The 23,971-nt window shown below is 53.9% G+C and overlaps 1 protein-coding gene across 3 annotated transcripts in view; it reads right to left on the bottom strand.

Moving 5' to 3' along the window:
- DTNB (dystrobrevin beta) overlaps positions 1–23,971 on the bottom strand; it is a 159,247-nt gene that overhangs the window by 54,487 nt on the left and 80,789 nt on the right. For all 3 annotated transcript variants that reach the window (XM_066180189.1, XM_066180191.1, XM_066180192.1), the window contains 4 exons: positions 18,549–18,636; positions 7,017–7,102; positions 3,444–3,557; positions 552–648 (listed from right to left, as the gene is read on the bottom strand). In XM_066180189.1, coding sequence (XP_066036286.1) covers positions 552–648; positions 3,444–3,557; positions 7,017–7,102; positions 18,549–18,636 — 385 coding nt within the window. The remainder of the gene's footprint in view (positions 1–551; positions 649–3,443; positions 3,558–7,016; positions 7,103–18,548; positions 18,637–23,971) is intronic.

The raw sequence follows: 23,971 nt of genomic DNA, 5'->3' as shown, positions 1-23,971 counted from the left end.
TCCAGATGTGCCCGCAGCTGAAGCGTCCCCCTGCCAGGTCTGTCCCTCCTCCCGCAGCACGCCCAGGGCTCCCCGTGTGGCACCGAAACGTCCCCGGGGCCGAGCCGTTGCCCCCGGCTCTGCAGGGACGCTCTTGGTCGGTTTATAGCAGAGAAAGAACACAAGAGTCACCGGCTGGGAGCTCAGCCCAGGAAACCCTCACGAGGAACCCGGAGGCAGCCCCAGAACCGCCCGACAAAAGCCCCAGATGTGGCGGGGGCCGTGCAGGGCCGGCTCCTTGTCCCTGGCACTCATCCTGCCCTGCTCCCCGTTTATTCCCCGGCAGAGTGGGAAGTGCTGAGCCCCAGCCACCAAATCCAGCCTGGTTAAACCACCCCAAACCTCGGCTTCCGGATGTTTTCACCACCGCAAACCCCCGGGGCAGCACGAGCAGGCAGGGCTGGGATGGGGATGGATTCCTCCTGCCCCCCGGGAGGGTTTTTAGGGCGGGGGGGCCAAGCAGCGATCCCGGGGCAGGCAGGGGCAGGCAGGGATGCGCTGCCTTTCCTTACTTTGAGCAGCTTCATCAGCCCCTCCAGCTGCACCATCAGCTCTCTTCTGCTCTCCTGCAGCGCCGACATCCTCTGCTCCAGCTCATCCTTCCTCTGCCTGTGCCGGGGGACACGGGAGAGACGGGCGGAGGGTGAGGCCGGGCCCTTCCAGACCCCAGTCCTCCCGGGGAAAAGCCGCTTTGGCCCTGCTCCCCGTCTAAAGAGCTGGAGCGAACTCGGCACCACCGGCACGGACCGGGAGGGGACAATCCCCCCAAAAGCTGCGCCCGCCGCCTCCCCCAAAGGCAGAGATCTGCTCCTGCCGAGCGTTTGGAGAAAAATGAAATAAAATAAAGTAAAATAAAATAAAATATAAATTAAAATAATATAAAATGAAATAAAATAAAGTAAAATAAAATAAAATATAAAAGAAAATAATATAAAATAAAATAAAACAAAATAAATGAAAGTAAATTAAAATAAAATAAAATAAAGTAAAATGAAATGAAGTGAAATAAAATAAAGTAAAATAAAATAAAATAAAATAAAATAAAATAAAAAATAAAATAAAATAAAATAAAACAAAATAAATTAAAGTAAAATAAAATAAAATAAAGTAAAATGAAATGAAATTAAATGAAATAAAATAAAGTAAAATAAAAAAAATAAAATAAAGTAAAATAAAATAAAACAAAATAAAATTAAATAAAAAATGAAATGAAATGAAATGAAATGAAATGAAATGAAATGAAATGAAATGAAATAAAGTAAAGTAAAATAAAGTAAAGTAAAGTAAAGTAAAGTAAAATGAAATAAAATAAAATATAACCCGTTTTTGATGTGTCTGAGCATCAGAGGCCGGCGGCGTGCAGAGCTCAGACAAGGCCGGATGGGGGCTGGGAGGAAGGAGGGCAATTGAGGAGGGGGCAAGGCCGCAGGGAAAAGCCGCGCCCGGCCGGGGGAGGCTCAGCAGAGCCCTCCGGGGGACAACGGCAGCAGAGGAGGAGTGACCCTTCCCCTCCCTTCCCCTCCCTTCCCCTCCCTTCCCCTTCCCCGCACAAAACCCCGCCGCGGCTGTCTCGGGAATTCGGACTCCGGCCTTGGCGTTTAGGACAAAAAAAAGCCAGGAGCGAGTGAGGAAGGAGAAGCTCAAAGGCGGAGGCGAGAAGTGACCTCGGGGAGAAGCTGGAGGGGATTGTCTGCTCCTTCCAGGGCTTGCTGTGGGCTCCATGGAAACGTCACCCATCCCAGGCTGGGCACCCTTGGGTGCTGGCCCGGGGCACGCTGCGGGGGATGTGGGAATTTCGGCCACGGGGCTGCTCTCTAAAGGACAGAAAACTCCGGAGCGTGAACTAACTCTGACCACGCTGGCTGCTTCTCTCAGCGCCTCTTGGTCCGCTGAGGACCGGGGTTCCGAGAGTGAGGATCCGGGGGGGCCTGCAAGGGGCTGGAGTGGGAATCTCCACCAGGAACCGGACACGGGCGACGGCTTCAAGGTGAACATTTGGCTGGGATTTGGGGCAGGGACTGAATTGAAACAATTCCGTTCAATTGAATTCAACTGTTCAATTGAACGGGCAGGGTGGGCAGGCCCTGGAACAGCTGTGGCTGCCCCGGGATCCCTGAAATGTCCTGGACGGGGTTTGGAGCACCCTGGGATGGTGGGATTTGGGGTCCCTGCCATGGCCGGGGTGGCTCCGGGTGGGATTTGGGGTCCTTTCCCTGGCCGGGGTGGCTCCGGGTGGGATTTGGGGTCCCTGCCATGGCCGGGGTGGCTCCGGGTGGGATTTGGGGTCCTTTCCATGGCCGGGGTGGCTCCGGGTGGGATTTGGGGTCCTTTCCATGGCCGGGGTGGCTCTGGGTGGGATTTGGGATCCTTTCCCTGGCCGGGGTGGCTCTGGGTGGGATTTGGGGTCCTTTCCATGGCCGGGGTGGCTCCGGGTGTGATTTGGGGTCCTTTCCCTGGCCGGGGTGGCTCCGGGTGGGATTTGGGGTCCTTTCCATGGCCGGGGTGGCTCCGGGTGGGATTTGGGATCCTTTCCATGGCCGGGGTGGCTCTAGGTGTGATTTGGGGTCCCTGCCATGGCCGGGGTGGCTCCGGGTGGGATTTGGGGTCCCTTCCAGCCCCACGCCAGTGAGGTTCCCGGTTCCCTGGTCCCGCAGGCAGGAGGAGCTGCGGTGTCCCGCAGGACGTGGTGCCAGGACACGGGTCCAGGGACTCTGCAAGGTCACACCTGCCAGCAGAGCTGACTCATCCCCACGGGATCCCAGACCTGGGACAGGGTTTTCCATGGATTATCCCTCCCCTCCTGTCACGGCCGGAATCCTGCACTGCGCCTGCTGCCTCCAGTCACATCCCATCGTCCTGCCCGGGCTGGGAGGCACCAGGAGCTGGGGAAGCACCTTCCCATCCCAGACAAACTGTGGGCATTCCCTAAGGATGAGGCTTTGGGGATCAGGGGATCCCGGCGGCTGGAGCCCCGGCGCTGCTGATTCCTCCCCCACAAACCTTCCCTGGGCTGTGCAGACGGGATCCGTGGGAAGGGAGGTTTTCGTTCCCTCCGGAACCCCCGGAAAAGCTCCAGGTGCTGCCCCAGGCCCTGGGTGGGAATGGCCCTGCCAGGACCTGCCCCTGCACTGCCCCTGGCCCGGTGTCCCCAGTGTGCCCAGTGTCCCCAGTGTGCCCAGTGTCCCCAGTGTCCCAGTGTCCCTGGTGTCCCCAGTGTCCCCGGTGTCCCCAGCCCAGTGTCCCAGTGTCCTCAGTGTCCCAGTGTCCCCAATGTCCCCAGTGTCCCAGCCTGTGTCCCCAGCCCAGTGTCCCCAGTGTCCCCAGTGTCCCCAGTGTCCCAGCCTGTGTCCCCAGTGTCCCCAGTGTCCCAGCCCAGCATCCCAGTGTCCCCAGTGTCCCCTCACCGCAGCAGGCGCAGCTCGGCCAGCAGGGTCGGGTTCTGCTGCGCCTTCTCGGGGGTGGGCTGGGAGGCCTGCTCGTGTTCCAGCCTCAGCCTCTGGATCTCCTGCAGGATCTCCCTGGGGGACACAGCGACACCAGAGGGGTCACGGAATCCATCACAGAACCGATCGCAGAACCGATCGCAGAACCGATCACAGAATCGATCACAGAATCGATCACAGAATCGATCACAGAACCGATCACAGAATCGATCACAGAATCGATCACAGAATCACAGGTTGGAAGAGATCCCCGAGATCCTCGAGTCCAACCCAGCCCCGACACCTCAGCTAAACCCTGGCCTCGAGTGCCACATCCAGTCTGCTTTAAACACCCCCAGGGACGGTGGCTCCACCACTCCAGACCATCCCAGTGCTTTGTTATTCTTCCTGTGCAAAACTTCTCCCTGACACCCAACCCGGATTCCCCTTGGCTCAGCCTGAGGCTGTGTCCTCTGGTTCTGTCAGCGCTGCCTGGAGAGAGAGACCGACCCCAGCTGAGCACAGTCACCTCTCAGGGAGCTGTGGGGAGTGACCAGGTCACCTCTGAGCCTCCTTTTCTCCAGGATGAACACCCCCAGCTCCCTCAGCTGCTCCTCACAGGGTTTGTGTTCCCAGCCCCTCTCCAGCCTCGTGGCCTGCTCTGGACGTGTTTGAGCATCTCAACGTCCTTCCTGAACTGAGATCCCAGAGCTGGACGAGGTCAGTGTCCGTGCTGCTCCTGCACCCTCTGCAGCCCTCCCAGCCCCAGCCCAGGGGTTCTGCTCACAGGGATGTGAGCACAGCCCTGGGATCGCTGCAGGACCTGGGAAATCTGTTATTCCCAGAAATCCCTCGCTGCAGCGTCTCTGGGAGCCCCTGTCCTAGGGTGACCTTCTGATGTTGTACCTTTAACTGTCTGCTCTGTTTGCGTTGGATATTGCGTTCTGCGCTTTTAAGAATGAGCCGTGAAGCCAGAAGGAGAAGCACAGTTTGTTTCCAGAAAGTTCTCTCACTCCTCCACGTCCTGCCCCTGGACTGTGCTGCGGAGCACGGACAGACAGCGGGACAGAGATCTCTATCTGTGCCTTCAGTTGGTTCCGCTGGCTGAGGCACAGAAGTTCCCTGGACTGTTTTTTTTTTCTCTTTTTCTTGGGACTGTTTAAACCTGTCCTGGACTGAAAACCCAGAGAGACACCGGGATGTCACACCTGTGGCATTTTCCAGCGCCAGAGGAACTGGTAAGAGACTGAGTGAGCTGAGTTTCAACACCTCGATTCGCCATCTCAGAGCAGCAAGAGCTTTTACTGTTTCATATTTCCCATTCTTTCTCCTTGTGGGCACTTTGTGGGTCAAATGAACAGCTTTTCCCACCTTCCTCTGAGGAAAGCTTTTCTCCCGGACTGCCTGAAGGAGGGGCCGCTTGGGTTTGCTTTTTCCAAAGGGATTCCGCTGAGAAATTTCCTCCCTAAAGCGGCCCTGGGGAGATGCCAGCCCCTTCCCCTGCAGGGCAGCAGGAGGAGCTCAGGGAGCAGGAACAAACCCTCAGGATATCCCTGGAGGGAAATCCAGGCCAGGCAGCAGCACGGCCCGGGTCCCTGTTCTAAATACCCTTTATAACCTCGGCTTTTCACAGATATTAAAATGAATGCCGCGTGTGTGTGAGGTCAGAAAACTTCCCCGCATTAATGCAGTTTGATTTCTGCTACCCACAAAACTCAAAACCGGCGGTGTGGTCAATGTGCATTTATATACATTCCTCAAGCTGTAACATGACATCAAAATAAAAACCACGCGATGGAAAGGAAGCGTTCTGCAGCTAGCTCAGAAGAATGGCAAAGAGAATCAGAGAATTGCCCACGTCCTCAGATTATCAGGATAGAGATAATGGGGACAAGACCCCAAAACTCCAAAAGGAGGATTTATTGCCTCCCCCACGTTGTCAGGAAGTGTGGGGACAGCAGAGAGCCACAAGGAGAAATGGAATGGGGGCGAGTTAAAAGTTAAAACAAAGCAAAAGAATGTTTAAATAACACCTGAAAGTCTATAAATACGTGCCAGGACTTTTAAAGGAGCGTCCTGAGGTGGCAAAGTGTGATTTTTAGCTAATGCCAAGCACCCGGCCGTATTTCACTTTATTCTGCCTCCTAATTGTCTTTTTATTGAACTTGGAAATTCTGCCAAAGAAAGTGGACGGCGTTTTTTTATTTTCCCAGCAGGGAGGGCCAAGGGCTCAGCTGGTGCAGCAGGGATGAAACCCTTCCAAGGGGAGAGTGTCACCTCCAGCTCTCCTTCCTGGCAGAGCTTATCCCTCACCCAGGATCTGCAGGAACCATTCCAGATCCCTGCCGGGGCTCCTGGGGCAGCGCTGCAGCTGCAGCAGTGCCAGGGCTGAGCTGTTCCTGCTCTCCAGGACCTGCTCCTGCTCCAATCCTCCCTGGAGGAGCCTTTTCCCACCGCGGAGGGTGCCTGAGCACCGGGCTGTGCTGGCTCCATGCGCCACCAGAGCCTGAGGGGCTCCACAGGTGACAAAAATCCTCTGCTTTGGGTGGGAAGGGACCTCAGAGCACATCCAGTGCCACCCTGCCGTGGCAGGGACACCTTGGACTGTCCCCGTGTCCAGCCTGGCCTCGGGCACTGCCGGGGATCCAGGGGCAGTGGATCACAGCTGCTCTGGGAATTCCATCCCCACCCTGCCAGGGAACAATTCCTGCCCCAAATCCCACCTCAATCCACTCTTTTTGGTTTAGTCTTTGGCTTTGCTCTGCTTGACGAGGAAATTGTATTTTAACGGTGTGTTTCCTGTCCCATCCAGGAACAAGGATCATTTCCACACGCTGACAAGTATTGCGCCCTGGCTCTTCAGACAAATTCTTTTCCTGGGAATTATCTCCCCCATTAGGCTTCTTTACCCGGGGCAAAGCGCAGCACGGTCCAGCTGTACTCCCGGGTATCCCTCAGAGTCTGCTTGGAATTTGTCACAGAGATGCATTCCTTCCCGAAATCCCATCCAGCCCTGCCCTGTGGCACTGGGAAGCCATTCCCGGAGTCCCGTCCCTCCATCCCTTGTTCCCAGTCCCTGTGCAGCTCTCCTGGAGCCCCTTCAGGCCCTGCCAGGGGCTCGGAGCTCTCCTGGAGCTTCTCCTGTCCAGGTGAGCACCCCCAGCTCTCCCAGCCTGGCTCCAGCCCTGCAGCAGCTCCGTGCCTCCTCTGGACTCTCTCCAGCAGCTCCAGGCCCTTGTGCTGTTGTCCCCAGGGCAGGTGGGGTCTCACCTGAGCTCGGGGGCACCATCCCCCCTCCCTGCTGGGGCTCTGGGGCTTTCAGGGATCTCTGGGATCACATCCCAGCCCCGAGGTTGTGGGTGAGGATGATTTTAAGAGGATTTAGAGAAGATCAAGCCCTCCCGGGGGAACAGGGGCAGGGCAGCCCCCTCCCCACGGCTAATTAACTGAAGTTAATGAGTAACTGATCGGCTAAGGAGGAAACCGCAGCCCAACAAAGGCTCTGGGGAGGTGATCTGGGCGATGAGCTCCGCTCCCCGCCCCTCAGCGCCGTACCTGTTCTTGTTCTCCAGCTCTGCTATCAGCTGCCGCTGCTGCTTGTTGGCATCGAAGCTGAAAGCCAGGTCTGCCGGCGGCCGGGGCTGGGGACAGGAGGGACAGGGGTCACAGAGAGCACAGAAACCACAGAAATCAGAGAAATCACACCAAACACACCAATCTCAGAAGTCACAGAAATCAGAGAAATAAAAAAAAAAAAATTCACAGAAATCACAGAAACACACAAATCACACAGATCAGAGAAATCAAAAAAAATCACAGAAATCACAGAAACACACACACAAATCACACAGATCGGAGAAATAAAAAAAATCACAGAAATCACAGAAACACAAAAATCACACAGATCACACCAATTATATCAACCACACAAATCGCAGAAATCACAGCAAACACACATATCGATCACACAAATCAGACCAAACGCACAAATCACAAAAATCACACCAAAACACACACACACCCCCCAATCACAGAAGTCAAAAAAATCACACCAAACACACCAATCACAGAAATCACAGAAATCACAGCAAACACACACACTGATCACACAAATCACACCAAAACACACACACCCCCCAATCACAGAAATCACACAGATCACAGAAATCTTGGAAATCACACCAAACACACAAATCACAGAAATGGCAGAAATCAGAGAAATCATAGAAATCACACAAAAACCACACAGAAATCACAGCAAACACACCAAACACACCAATCACAGAAATCACACAGATCACAGAAATTAAAAAAAAAATCACACCAAACACACAAATCACAGAAAACACACAGATCACACACATCACACCAATCATATCAACCACAGAAATGATGCAAATCACAGAAATCACACCGAAACACACACACCAATCACACAAATCAGACCAAACACACGAATCACAAAAATCACACAGATCACACCAGGACACACAGAGAAATCACACCAAACACGGAAATCATAGAAATCACAGAAATCCCAGAAATCCCACAAATCACACAGATCACAGAAATAAAAAAAACCACACAAATCACACAGATCACACACAAATCACACAGATCACACCAATCATATCAACCACAGAAATTACACACATCACAGAAATCACACAGATCACACCAATCATATCAACCACAGAAATCACAGAAATCAGAGCAAACACACACATCAATCACACAGATCAGACCAAACACACGAATCACAAAACCCACACAGATCACACCAAATCACTCACAGAAATCACTTTAAATTGCAGAAATCACAGAAATCATAGAAATCACAGACAAATCACACCAAATCACAGAAATCACACAAATCAGAGAAATCACAAAAACCCACACCAAACACACAAATCACAGAAATCTCACAGATCACACCAATCATATCAACCACAGGAATCACAGCAAACACACAGAGAAATCACACCGAACACAGAAATCAAAAAATCACACCAAACACACACGAAAATCACACAGATCACACCAATCATATCAATCACAGAAATCACAGCAAACACGAATCATACAAATCACAGAAATCACACAAAATCACACCAAAACGCAGAAATCACAGAAATCACACAAACACACACAAATCACAGATCACACAGATCACACAGATCACACCAAACACACAAATCAAGAGAATCACAGAAATCACACCAATCACAGAAATCACAAAAATGACAGAAATCACACCAAACCACACACAGAAATCACAGAAATCACAGCAAACACACGAATCATATCAATCACAGAAATCACACAAAATCACAGAAATCACACAAACACACACAAATCACTGATCACCGAGATCACAAACACACAGATCACACAGATCACACCAAACACACAAATCAAGAGAATCACAGAAATCACACCAAACACACAAATCACAAAAATCACAGAAATCACACCAAACCACACAGAAATCACACAGATCACACAAAACACACCAATCACGGAAATCACAGAAATCAGAGAAATCAAAAAAACCCCACACCAAACACACAAATCAAGAGAACCACAGAAATCACACCAAACCACAACACAGAAATCACAGAAATCACACTAAACATGGAAATCACAATCACACAAATACACACACAAATCACACAAATCACAGAAATCACACCAATCACACAAATCACAAAAATGACAGAAATCACATCAAACCACACACAGAAATCACAGAAATCACACCAAAACACACAGAAATCACAGAAATCACACTAAAGACGGAAATCACAATCACACAAACACACACACAAATCACAGAAATCACAGAAATCACACCAAACACACCAAGCACCTCTGAGCGCACCAAAACCCATCTCCCCAAAGTCTCCCCAAGGCTAAACAAGTTATTAAAAAACCCAAAAAACTATTCTGGCTGTGGATTCTCCACCAGCACCCGAACCTCCCAGGTTCTCCAGTTTCCAAGGCTCGGCCTGAGCTGGAAAAGGAGACGCCAAATCCCCCTGGAAGTGTCCAGGACAGGGCTGGGAGCACCTGGGACACCGGGAGGTGTCCCTGCCATGGCTGAGGTGACACCGGACGAAGCGCCAGGTGTCCCTTAAGTGTGCAAACACCGGAATCAGCCTGGATGAGGGACACACGGAATCACACTTGGGAAAAACCCTCCGAGACACTGAGCGAACCCTTCCCTGCCCAGGCCACCCCTGTCCCCACATCCCCAGGGCTTTAAATCCCTGCAGGGACAGACGGGACTGCAGCCCCTGCCCAGCCTCATTCCCACTGCCCTCACCACGGAAAAATCGGAGGTTCCTGGGATTGCGATGGTGAAGCCCATCCTTGCCACAAACCCAGGGATGGAATCCACCTCCCACGCTCCCAGGCTGCTGTTTTCCCTGTGGGGAGCGCCCTGGGAGTTGTGCGAGGTTCTTCCAAGCCCAGCAAATCCCCCAAACCATTCCCGTGCCCAGCGCCCGTGTGTGTGGGCGCCAGGGTTTGGGGCTGGAATTCCCGGTGCTGCCAGAATTTGGGGCTGGAATTCCCGGTGCTGTCAGGATTTATGGCTGGAATTCCTGGTGCTGCCAGGATTTATGGCTGGAATTCCCAGTGCTGCCAGAATTTGGGGCTGGAATTCCCGGTGCTGGCAGGATTGATGGCTGGAATTCCCAGTGCTGTCAGGATTTACTGCTGGAATTCCCAGTGCTGTCAGGATTTACGGCTGGAATTCCTGATGCTGCCAGGATTTACGGCTGGAATTCCCGGTGCTGTCAGGATTTACTGCTGGAATTCCCAGTGCTGTCAGGATTTACGGCTGGAATTCCTGATGCTGCCAGGATTTACGGCTGGAATTCCCAGTGCTGTCAGGATTTACTGCTGGAATTCCCAGTGCTGTCAGGATTTACGGCTGGAATTCCTGATGCTGCCAGGATTGATGGCTGGAATTCCCAGTGCTGTCAGGATTTACGGCTGGAATTCCCGGTGCTGTCAGGATTTACGGCTGGAATTCCCGGTGCTGCCAGGATTGATGGCTGGAATTCCCAGTGCTGTCAGGATTTACGGCTGGAATTCCCGGTGCTGCCAGGATTGATGGCTGGAATTCCCGGTGCTGCCAGGATTTACGGCTGGAATTCCCGGTGCTGCCAGGATTGATGGCTCAGCTCCCTGCCCGAGCAGCCCCAGGCATGAATCCCCTGCTGCCCCACTCCTACAGGGGTTTTTACCCCAAATACAGGTGGGAGCCAACAGCGTCAGCCAAAATTACTAAAAAAACCCAAAACCCCCCAAAAACTCAACTCCTGCTGGAGCCCCAACAGCCCCGAGAGAGCGGCCAAAGGGCAACGCCCAGCTCTCTCCCAGCAGGAAAATCCATACAACGGTCCCCAAATCCTAAATTTAAAAGTGCCCCTCACACCCCGCAGGGCCCAGGGAGAGCTTTTCCCAGGAAAGGAATCCTGAGGGGGGGCACACCTGGACTTCCAGCCAGGGCTCCAAGATCCCCAGGGATCCAGAAGGATCCAGAAGGATCACCACCTGAACTTCCCAAGGCTCGAAGATCCCCAGGGATCCAGAAGGATCCAGAAGGATCACCACCTGAACTTCTCAAGGCTTGAAGATCCCCAAGGATCCACAAGGATCACCACCTGAACTTCCCAAGGCTCGAAGATCCCCAGGGATCCAGAAGGATCCAGAAGGATCACCACCTGAAATTCCTAAGGCTCCAAGATCCAGAAGGATCCAGAAGGATCACCAGTGAGCTTCCAGGCAGGACTCAAAGATCCAGAAGGATCCAGAAGAATCCAGAAGGATCACCACCTGAACTTCCAGTCACAGCTCCAAGATCCAGAGGGATCCAGAAGGATCACCAGTGAATTTCCTAAGGCTCAAAGATCCCTAGGGATCCAGAAGGATCACCAGTGAACTTCCAGTCATGGCTCCAAGATCCAGAAGGATCCAGAAGGATCACCACCTGAACTCCCAGTTTTATCGTTTCCTATTATTCATTTTTTATACTTATAAGCACTTTATTTATTAAATAAATAAATGTTTCCGCTTTTCTCTAAAAAAAATTTATCCCAAACCAATGTAAAAAAAAAAAATTACTCCCCCCAAAAACCCCATTCAAAAATTTCCTCCCAAATTTACCGTAAACCAAACCAAATTCATTTACTGACTCCAAACCCTGGTTTCTCAAGGAGCAGGAGAAGGGATCCAGCAGCCAAGCTGCAGATTTCTCTAACAGCATTTTTTAAACTGATCCTAAACTAAAAAAACCACAAAAAATGAAAACCTCACACCTACAACCCACTAAAACCTAAACCTCAACGTTTTCCAACAGCGCCAGAGGGAGTAAAACTAAAAAAACCAAACAAAAGCCACAATAAAGAAACTAAACAACCAAACTACACCCACAACAAAGCTTTTCTCAATTCAGCACCTCACTTCACAACAAAAAGTTTTATCATTTCCTATTATTCATTTTTTATACTCATAAGCACTTTATTTATTAAATAAATAAATGTTTCCGCTTTGGTCTAAAAAAAAAATTTCTCCCAAACCAAATAAAAAAAATAAATTAATTTACTCCCCCAAAAAACCCCATTCAAAATTTTCCTCCCAAATTTACCCTAAACTAAACCAAATTCATTTACTGGCTCCAACCCCTGGTTTCTCAAGGAGCAGGAGAAGGGATCCGAGAGCCAAGCTGCAGATCTCTCTAACAGGAGTTACTCAGTTCCTTGTTTTAAGATGAGGGATTAAACGATGCCTGACACCTGAAGGGAGAGCTCTGTGGAGGGAACGTTGCGCCCATTCCACCTGGGAAGTGACAAAGGGTTTTCAGGGTGCCCCGGTGCTGGGGGAAGAGCCGCAAACCAACGCGGGCGGGCGAGAGCTAATTGCTGCAACTCATCCACCTTACTCACCCTAATTATCCCCTCATCCGTAATTGAGCTGAACTCGGGGAAGCTGTGCACAGCTCAGCAGAGCCCTGAGGGTGCCCGGGGCTGGGTCACTCCACCAGAGGTTCTGGGAAGCGGCAGGAACACCTGGCTCAGGACTGACCTGTGCTGGTGCCTCGGGGTGCAGCGCAGGAGGAAACCAGGGCCGTGCGCTCTGTTAGCGTCTGCTGGAACTGGTGGGCAGCTGTTAAACCAGCTGGGGCCGAGTTCTCTGTCCCTTCCAGGACCCATCCCTCGTCACTCTGGGGGGATATCTGCTGTTAAACCAGCTGGGGCCGAGTTCTCTGTCCCTTCCAGGACCCATCCCTCGTCACTCTGGGGGGATATCTGCTGTTAAACCAGCTGGGGCCGAGTTCTCTGTCCCTTCCAGGACCCATCCCTCGTCACTCTGGGGGGATATCTGCTGTTAAACCAGCTGGGGCCGAGTTCTCTGTCCCTTCCAGGACCCATCCCTCGTCACTCTGGGGGGATATCTGCTGTTAAACCAGCTGGGGCCGAGTTCTCTGTCCCTTCCAGGACCCATCCCTCGTCACTCGGGGGGATATCTGCTGTTAAACCAGCTGGGGCCGAGTTCTCTGTCCCTTCCAGGACCCATCCCTCGTCACTCTGGAGGGATATCTGCTGTTAAACCAGCTGGGGAAGTGTTTTTTTTTATCTCTTCCATGATCCATCCCTCAGAATTCCAGGGCATATCTGCTGTCCATGGGCCATCGAGGCTCACTGCAGGGCTGATACAATCCCATCATCCCACGGGGAGAGGCTCCACCCAGGGGGAGGAGCCCAGCATTCCCACCTGGATCACCCCTGGCATTCAGAGCAGCAGCACAGCCTGTGTGCACTGGATTCCCCGAGGGAGCCCGGGCCCATCTCAGCACCACTGGGCCCTTCTCCAGGATCATCTCTGCTCCCACAGAACCACAGCTGGTGCTGCAGGAGGGTTTATCTGGGCTGACACCAACGCCCCGACCAACAGGGGCTCGGCTCCTCTTCTGACTCTGCCAGGGTCTACGGGATTTTTTGATTGTTTGCTTTACTACATTTGTATTTTTAACATTCCTTGTAAAGAACCCTTATTCCTATTCCCATATCTTTGCCTGAATGCCACCTTGTCTCTAATTATATTAATATATTAATTATATATTATATTAATATAAAATGATAATAATTCGGAGGGAGGGGGGTGTACATTCCCCACTCCAAGGAAACCTCTGGCTCTCCCTGGCAGACTCCTGTCCTCCCAAACCAAGACACCTGGGACAGCCTCAACCTGCCCAGGAGGGACCCCGGAGGTCTGGCAGGGGCGCGGGAGGGGCTCTGGAGATCTGGGGATGCAGATCTGCTCCAGCCCTGCCTGCACCGAGATGGCAACACGTCGCCCCAAGTTTTCCTGCCTTCTGAGCGCTGGCGTCCTGGCAGTCGCAGCTTCATGTGAACAATGGATATAGTTAGAATCATCGGCTTTGTTTATGTGTTTCTCCTCTGGGAGGAGAGATAGGATTGATGGCGATGTTCGCCTGTGAAGTCGAAGAAGTGGCAAGCTGTGTAGCCGATCTTTTGCCTTCTGTGAAAGTGTATTTAAATAGAGTAAAAAGTATTGAAAAAGACCTTCTGCTGCCTGCCTCGTCCTCTGTGGGTCCGACAGTGCAACAGCAACACTGGACAGGAAACAGGAGATCGCTCCTCGGCCCAGGCTGACGGTCGGAGCAGAGCAGTACAGGGACACGCACAGATGACGGTGTCATCCTGACAGCTGGGGTTTCATCAAGGTTTGGGTTGTGCTCCCTTGATGGCCTCGCTGTATCTATCAGAGTTTGGGCGGGGCCAGTGCTGCCCCAGCAGCTCTTCCCCCAGGAAGGGGAGATTTGGGTCAGGGGGGGTCAGGGCAGCTCAGCCAGGGCTCCTCTGGGGGACACAGACAAGTGCCATGGGGTGCTCCCTGTGCCATCGGACCCTGGCACTGATGGCAGCTCCTCCTGTCCTGTCCTGTCCTGTTCCATCCTGTCCTGTCCTGTCCCATCCTGTCCTGTCCTGTCCCATCCCGTCCTGTCCTGTTCCATCCTGTCCTGTCCTGTTCCATCCTGTCCTGTCCTGTCCCATCTGTCCCATCCTGTCCTGTCCTGTCCTGTCCTGTCCCATCCTCTCCTGTCCTGTCCTGTCCCATCCTGTCCCATCCTGTCCCGTCCTGTCCTGTCCCATCCTGTCCTGCCCTGTCCTGTCGCAGTCACAATTCCCAGTGACCTCTGCCAGTGACTCCCAAGGGAAGAGGAAGCAGCTTTGGATGAGGGAGAAGCTTTGCCCCAGGCTGCTGGGGGTGGGCAGTTTTCCGAGGATTCTCGGCATTCCCAGCACCCAGAACACGTTCAGAAAATCATCCCCAACCCCTCTCTCAGGTGCTCCCACCGGTCCAGCTGGGTGTTAGAACCTCCTGGGACAAATATTCCACAGCTCCTTTATGATGTTGGGTTTTTCCCGTTCTCCACTTCCATCCGTGCCCAGGCTCACAGAAAATCACGGGTGGGGAGGGCCCTGGGAGGTTTCCAGTCCGTGCAAAGCAGAAACTGCTCAGGAAACTCATCCCGTGGAGCTCTGAGCATCTCCAGGGAGGGAGATCCCAGATTGTCCCTGGCCAAACACTTGGACAACAACATCTGACCATTATCATGGGGAGAAAAGTCTCTTAACAGCACCATGGACAGGGCACATTGTCCCCATGGACACAGCACACTGTCCCCATGGACACGGCACACTGTCCCCATGGACAGGGCACATTGTCCCCATGGACACAGCACACTGTCCCCATGGACACGGCACACTGTCCCCATGGACAGGGCACATTGTCCCCATGGACACAGCACACTGTCCCCATGGACACGGCACACTGTCCCCATGGACACGGCACATTGTCCCCATGGACAGGGCACATTGTCCCCATGGACAGGGCACACTGTCCCCATGGACAGGGCACATTGTCCCCATGGACAGGGCACACTGTCCCCATGGACAGGGCACATTGTCCCCAAGGACAGGGCACACTGTCCCCAAGGACAGGGCACATTGTCCCCAAGGACAGGACACACTGTCCCCATGGACAGGACACATTGTCCCCATGGACACAGCACACTGTCCCCATGGACAGGGCACACTGTCCCCATGGACAGGGCACATTGTCCCCATGGACAGGACACATTGTCCCCATGGACACAGCACACTGTCCCCATGGACAGGGCACATTGTCCCCATGGACACAGCACACTGTCCCCATGGACAGGACACACTGTCCCCAAGGACAGGGCACATTGTCCCCATGGACAGGGCACATTGTCCCCAAGGACAGGACACATTGTCCCCATGGACAGGGCACATTGTCCCCATGGACAGGGCACACTGTCCCCATGGACAGGGCACATTGTCCCCATGAACACAGCACACTGTCCCCATGGACAGGACACACTGTCCCCATGGACAGGGCACATTGTCCCCATGGTCACAGCACACTGTCCCCATGGACAGGGCACATTGTCCCCATGGACAGGGCACACTGTCCCCAAGGACACGGCACACTGTCCCCATGGACAGCGCACATTGTCCCCATGGACAGGACACACTGTCCCCATGGACAGGGCACATTGTCCCCATGAACACAGCACACTGTCCCCATGGACAGGGCACATTGTCCCCATGGACAGGACACACTGTCCCCATGGACAGGGCACATTGTCCCCATGGACAGGGCACACTGTCCCCATGGTCACAGCACACTGTCCCCATGGACAGGGCACATTGTCCCCAAGGACACAGCACACTGTCCCCATGGACAGGACACATTGTCCCCATGAACACAGCACACTGTCCCCATGGACAGGGCACATTGTCCCCATGGACAGGACACACTGTCCCCATGGACAGGGCACATTGTCCCCATGAACACAGCACACTGTCCCCATGGACAGGACACACTGTCCCCATGGACAGGGCACATTGTCCCCATGGACAGGACACACTGTCCCCATGGACAGGGCACACTGTCCCCATGGACAGGGCACATTGTCCCCATGGACAGGACACACTGTCCCCATGGACAGGGCACATTGTCCCCATGGACAGGGCACACTGTCCCCATGGTCACAGCACACTGTCCCCATGGACAGGGCACATTGTCCCCAAGGACACAGCACACTGTCCCCATGGACAGGGCACATTGTCCCCATGGACAGGGCACATTGTCCCCATGGACACAGCACACTGTCCCCATGGACACAGCACACTGTCCCCATGGACAGGACACACTGTCCCCATGGATGTCACCCTGTCCCAGAGCTCAGCGGGATTTTCCCCCACCAAGCTGCCAAGCCCATCCTGGACAAGGAAGGGAGATTGCCCTTGGCAGGGAACCACCAGGAGCTGCCAGGACTCAAAGCTGATTCCTGCAGAGCCTGAGAAATCCTCCCGTTCCCGCTGATGGGCGCTTCTGGACTGGGAGGAGATGGTGGAGCCGGTTAAAACTCCACATTCCCAAGCTCTGGCTGCAATAGGAACCCCCCGTGTTCCCCTTTCCCCTCTTTCTCTACCCCACGTCCGCCCCTGGCACTGCTCCAGCATCTGCCCTGGCATGGGACTTGGGAAAAGCGAGCAGGAACTGCCCACAGGTCCTTGAGGAGCCTCAGCAAAGTCCAAATTCTGCTCCCCGGACACCCCAAAATCGCTGCGCTTCCGGTCCTGCCATGGCCACACAGGAGGCTGAGGTGATTTCTGGGGTTTTTACAGCCGGCTCCCTTCAGAGCCAATCTGTGGCTCCTGGAGTTTCCAGAACACTTTGGCTCCACCAGAAGAAGTCAAGCCATGCCTAAGAGCTCCTCCAGCACCTTCCAGTGTGACAGTGACTCAGCACGTGCTGTCTGCACAGCCTGGATTTGACAGGATTACGTGGAAATTTCCTCCTTTTCCATCTAAACCTGGCTCTGGGCCCCCTGAATATTTCAGCATTGCTGGTGAACTCTGGAGGGACTCTGGACATGGAACTGCACCTCTGGGCAGAGGAGTGGGAACTCGCCGAGTGGAACTTAAAATGTTCCAACAGCAGGATTCTGTTTTATGGGAGTTGGACAGGGATCTCTGTTTTATTGGGGTTGGACACAGATCTCTGTTTTATTGGACTTGGACACAGATCTCTGCTTTTATTGGAGCTTGACAGGGATTTCTGTTTTACTGGAGCTGGACACAGATCTCTGTTTCTATTGGTGTTTGACAGGGATCCCTGTTTCATTGGAGTTTAACACAGATCTGTGTTTCGCTGGAGTTTGTCACAGATCTGTTTTATTGGGCTTGGACACAGATCTCTGTTTTACTGCAGTCTGACACAGATCTCTGTTTTACTGGAGTCGGACACAGATCTCTGTTTTATGGAAATGAGTTTAACACAAATCTGTTTTACTGGAGTTGGACACAGATCTCTGTTTTACTGGAGTTTAACACAAATCTCTGTTTTACTGGAGTCTGACAGGGATCTCTGTTTTACTGGAGTCTGACAGGGATCTCTGTTTTACTGGAGTCTGACAGGGATCTCTGCCCACACCTCTCTGCCAAAGGCAGGTTCTTGGCTGAACACGCCCCGATGGAAATTCAGGAACGTGGGGAGACGGTCCCTGCAAACTCCCCTGTCCCTCCCTATGGATAAACCAGCCAGGACAGGGACGTCACCCTCCAGTCAGCCTGCGAACACCCCCTGGCACCTCAGCAAACTCTCGCTGTGCTCCTGTAGCCGTTTCCTGTCAGGGCAGCGTCGATTTTTACCAGCTGGGAACACTCCGTGCTGCCTTTCCTTTCCCCTCCGAGAAGCTGCAAACACAACCCCACCTCTCCCTGCCTCTGGAATAAACCCAGCCCCGGCCCCGGCCCACGGTTTGCTCTCCTCAGGCATCCGCACGTTCCTCTCTCAGCACTCATCTCCTCGTTCCCCTGCACGGACACCAAGGGGTGACTGGGGCAGCTTTGGGGTCCCAGCCCCGGTGCTGCGGGAACAGAAACGGGTGATTTGGGGTCCCAGCCCCCCGGGTGCCCCCAGAACCCCCCAGGGCCCAGCAGGGTCGGGGTCACTCACAGCGTTCCCGGCCTCGGCGGCCAAACGCGCGGCGTAGCGGGCGATGAGACGGTGCTCCTCGTCCAGGCGGCCGGGGCTGTCCAGGGCACTGAAACACAAACCAGAGTCAGGGAAAAACCAAACCAGAGTCAGCCTGGGCTGTCCAGGGCACTGAAACACAAACCAGAGTCAGGGAAAAACCAAACCAGAGTCAGCCTGGGCTGCCCTGGGCACTGAAACACAAACCAGAGTCAGGGAAAAACCAAACCAGAGTCAGCCTGGGCTGTCCAGGGCACTGAAACACAAACCAGAGTCAGGGAAACACAAACCAGAGTCAGCCTGGGCTGCCCTGGGCACTGAAACACAAACCAGAGTCAGGGAAAAACCAAACCAGAGTCAGCCTGGGCTGTCCTGGGCACTGAAACACAAACCAGAGTCAGGGAAAAACCAAACCAGAGTCAGCCTGGGCTGTCCTGAGCACTGAAACACAAACCAGAGTCAGGGAAACACCAAACCAGAGTCAGCCTGGGCTGTCCTGGGCACTGAAACACAAACCAGAGTCAGCCTGGGCACTCAAAACCAACCAGAGTCAGCCTGGGCACTGCAAAAACAAACTAGGGTCAGGCAAAACCAAACCAGAGTCAGGGAAATCACAAACCAGAGTCAGCCTGGGTTGTCCAGGGCACTGAAAAACACAAACCAGAGTCAGCCTGGGCACTGAAAAACACAAATCAGACTCGGGCAAAAACAAGCCAGAGTCAAGCAAAACCAAACCAGGGTCAGCCTGGGCTGTCCAAAACTGCAAGACCAAGCCAGGCTCAGGCCAGGGCCACGGGGATGTGCCAGGGCACAGAGCCAGGGAGGGCAGAGGGAAGAGCCCCACTGGAAATAATCCTCACAGTTCCCTTTCCCATTCCTTGCCACCCTGGGACCTCGCCCCAGATCTCCGTCTGCGCAGCTTTTCCTCCAGGATTCACAGATTCTGCCTGGGATGCAGCAAAATAATTTGGTTTAGGCCCAGATTTGATTTTGTCTCCGAGGCACTTGTGGGCAAACCCCGTCGGTTACCCCAGGTCAGCAGGGGCCAGCCGAGGAGGAAAGCCCTGTCTGGGAATTCCGGGTGATCCAAGCCAGGATGATTTCCATGGGGAGGAGTGGAGGGGACGCTGCTGGCCCGGGCAGAACCCTCTGTCACCCAACAGCATGGATTGCACGGCTCTTTGTAAAGCAGCCTGATTTACACCTGATTTACACCTGATTTACACCTGATTTACACCTGACCTACACCTGACCTACACCCACCACAGCATGGGCCGGTCCCAAAGCAGCCCCAGGATCCCAGGCTGCAGCTGAAATGGGAGTTAGAAACCATCCCAAATAATCACCAGATGCAGCGAGAGACCTGAAATGGGAGTTAGAAACCATCCCAAATAATCACCAGATGCAGCGAGAGACCTGAAATGGGAGTTAGAAACCATCCCAAATATTACTCACAGTGAGAGACCCGAGATGAAAAACTTAGGTTGGAGATTTTAGTTTTTAATAACGTGTGGGGGTCGAGATGGAGGATTTTGTCCGAGTCCTTCTTTGCCTTCTTCTTCATGGGTTTGGGTGTTTTTTGGTTTTGTGGTTTTTTTTTTTTTTTTTTCTAACTGGGTGAAAAAGGTTCCACACTGTGGGCCTTGTGTGGTCATTCTTGGGCCAAAAGTATAAAAAATAGAGGTGTCACCTCGTTATTGGGTAATTACCGCTTAAATAACCTTGGAAAGAGTTAGAGGCATCTCCGTTTTACCTCTGTTCTCCACCTTGCTAGTTAGAGCTCACGGCTCCTGAGGCTGGAAAGAAATAAAATAGAACAAACCTCCAAAACCTCGGAATCTGTTCCTCATCCTGACCTTGGCAAGGGAAAAAAAACCCAACCCCAAACTCACGGTGCAGCAGCTCCGGCTGCTCCCAAACTGCTCCTCTCTAAGCTTCAAACGGGGGGACTTTAATAATAGAGCGGGGTTTAATGGGAATGGGGGGATTAACGGGAATGTGGGGACTGACGGGAATGTGGGGATTAACGGGAATGTGGGGACTGATGGGAATGTGGGGATTAACGGGAATGTGGGGACTGACGGGAATGTGGGGATTAACGGGAATGTGGGGACTGACGGGAATGTGGGGATTAACGGGAATGTGGGGATTGATGGGAATGTGGGGATTAACGGGAATGTGGGGATTGACGGGAATGTGGGGATTAATGGGAATGTGGGGATTAACGGGAATGTGGGGATTAACGGGAATGTGGGGTTTAACGGGAATGGGGGGATTGACGGGAATGTGGGGACTGACGGGAATGTGGGGATTGACGGGAATGTGGGGGTTAACGGGAATGTGGGGATTGATGGGAATGTGGGGATTAACGGGAATGTGGGGATTAACGGGAATGTGGGGTTTAACGGGAATGTGGGGTTTAATGGGAATGTGGGGATTAACGGGAACGTGGGGATTAACGGGAACGTGGGGATTAACGGGAATGTGGGGATGAGGAACACGCTTTCCTGAGGTTCCAGGTGACATCCACCGGCAGAAGCAGAGCAAACCCGGCACGTTCCTGGGGCAACCACAAAATCCACTCCCAGCCCACATTCCCACCTCAGCGGACCATTTGCGTCCCGGCAAAGCTCCGTTTCGAGGGTTTGTATTTCCCCCCGTTCTCACAGCCAGGCCATGCCAGGAGAACGGGATGGTTATTTTAAAAATGCAGGTTTGATTCCTTCTCAGTGACCCCGGACTGAACGACTCGAGCTCTCCCAGCCCCTGGAGCCGGCCGGAGCTGGGCTGGAGCAGACCCACGATCAGCACGGATGACCACGAATGACAGCGTGAGGCCTCTGGGTGAAACCCCGGAGGTGTCCCGGCGCACAGAGCGGAGCAAGGAGCTGGAGGAAGGAGTGGAAGCAGGGGGAGCACAGAACTCGGAGAGAGCGGGCTGGGGCAGCTGCACAGACCCCTCCACACCGCTCCACTGCCCCACAGCTCTGGTAAAGGACCAGCGTTCCCTGGAGCCGCCCTGCAGCTGCGTCTGCACAAGCCCCTGAGGGATCTCTCCATCCCTTTTCCACTGTCTGGTGTCTCCCAGCTCCTGGAGCTGCCGCCTCTTCTCGTCACCCGGAGCTACAGAGCAGTCACTGGCCATTTCCGCCTTCCCTGAGAAACTCGCAAAGGGAACAACGATCCCGTTGTGTTGGCTTTTAGAAACGCTGGACCGGGGAGAGGAGCTCAAGCTCATCTCCTGGCCCAGGCTGCTCCAAGCCCCGATGCCCAGCCCGGCCTTGGGCACTGCCAGGGATCCAGGGGCAGCCACAGCTGCTCTGGGAATTCCAGCCCAGCCAGGAATTCCTCCCCAGGATCCCGGCTCAAGCTCCCCAGTCCCAGTGGGAGCCATTCCCTGTGTCCTGCCCCTTGTCCCCAGCCCCTCTGCAGCTCCCCTGGAGCTCCCCCAGGCCCTGGAGGGGCTCTGAGCTCGCCCTGGATCCTCCTCCTGTCCAGGTGACCATTCCCAGAACAGGAGAGGGACAAAGCCAGAGCTGGGATGGGAGGAGGGCACATGGAGAGAATCCAGAGGGCTCCACAGCAGCAGCAGAGGTTTGGAGAGGGCGTACACAGAATTCCCTGTCCCTGGAGCTCTGGGCCCTTGTGACAATGTCGGGCCCTTTTCCCAGCCAGTTCCTGAGCTCTCCCAGCCATCCCTGGGAGCTGCAGGCCAGGGCTGGCACACAGAACAAAAACAGGGAATCCTGGAAAGCTTTGGGTGGGATCAGGGAATCCTGGAATGGTTTGGGTGGGATCAGGGAATTCTGGAGTGCTTTGGGTGGGATCAGGGAATTCTGGAGTGCTCTGGGTGGGGTCAGGGAATGCTGGAATGCTCTGGGTGGGAAGGGACATTAAATCCCATCCAGTGCCGTGGGCAGGGACACCTCCCACTGTGCCAAGGTGTGACCAGGGGAGGATTCACCACCTGCTCTGGGGTCACCTGGGTTGGTGACACCGAGGGGACAGCAAAGCCCCTGGAGGGGGTTTCAGGTGGCAGCAGCACCAGGGCAGGTGAGGAGCCAGAGGAGGAAATTAAACTGGCCTGGGATGGGCCTGGAACAACAGGAGCGAGGAGTTTGTGCCACCACAGGTCCCTGGGCCGGCTCAGAGGGGACAGGGACACCAGGAGTCACAGGGGGCTCCTGCAGGGCAGGGGACAGGGAAGGGACACTGGAAAGGGACACGAGGAAAGGGACGGGAAAGGGACATGGGGAAAGGGACACAGGGAAAAGGGAGACAGGGAAAAGGGAGACAGGGAAAAGGGAGACAGGGAAAGAGGACACAGGGAAAGGGACACAGGGAAAAGGGACACAGGGAAAGGGACACAGGGAAAAGGGAGACAGGGAAAAGGGAGACAGGGAAAGGGAACACAGGAAAGGGGACACAGGGAAAGGAGAGGCAGGGACAGGGACACTAAGGGGTGTCCCCAGGGGTGCCCTCACTCCTGGGTGGGACGGGATGGGACAGGCCGGACTGGTGCAGGGACAGAGGCCACCAGCACCACCAGGAGCCCCGGGGGTTCCCCCGAAGCCAGTGAGATTTTGGGGGGTGAGGAGCCAGAGCAGCACAGGTGTCCCCCTGGATGTCCCCCAGTGCCCGGTGAACGCAGGATTTCAGTGATTCCCTCCCCTTCGGAACTCCCGGGGTTGCTCTGGCACCAGCACCAGGAGACCCCCTCAAACGCAAAGGCCTGAGAGGAACCCTCGGTGCAGCGGCGAGCAGAATTCTGTGACCCTGATCCTGAGCTCCGGCCTGTCCCAGCAACGCCTGGAGGCGGCACTCGGAGCTCTGGGCTGGTGACAACACGGGCATCAGTCACAGCTGGGACTCCAGGGCCTCGGGGGATCCCAGGATCCCGGGATCCCGGGACACTCACAGCAGCTCCAGCTGCCCTGCTCTCTCCAAGGAATGTGTTTCCACACCCCAGCAGGGGTTTCCCTGTAGGGAAGGTCTCAGATTCACCCCAAAACCTTTTAAGGGAAGAAGAGCAGAAGTGTCTTTGCTCTCCTGGCAGTAATTAACACCAAGACCAAAACACTGCCGGGTCTCTTTAGCTGTTCCTCAGGAATGGAGCTGTTCTCTGTTGGGCTGTTTGCTAAAAAACTCACCTAAATCCTTCAATACCAAAGGGAGAGCACGAGGCTTCTCAGTGCATTTTCAGGGTGTTGCAGCAGGTGTGTGGGACCTGTCCCTACACTGTGAATGCCTTTGTTCTTTAGTTTTGTGTTGTTTTCTTCTTTTATTAAAACCTTTTTGCTTTTTCAAGACACACTCGAGCACGCCATCCCACTATTGATTGAAGCCATTTTCTGTGAGGCGCTGGACACCCTCAGAGGTGTTGAACGCTCACAGAGGTAAACACA

The sequence above is a fragment of the Chamaea fasciata genome, unplaced genomic scaffold, assembly GCF_029207755.1.
Source record: "Chamaea fasciata isolate MVZ Bird 193981 ecotype frontalis unplaced genomic scaffold, bChaFas1.0.hap1 SCAF_3, whole genome shotgun sequence".
NCBI classification, from domain to species: Eukaryota; Metazoa; Chordata; class Aves; order Passeriformes; family Sylviidae; genus Chamaea; species Chamaea fasciata.
Note: the sequence above shows the minus strand (reverse complement) of the source record. Positions and strands in the feature narration are given on the sequence as shown.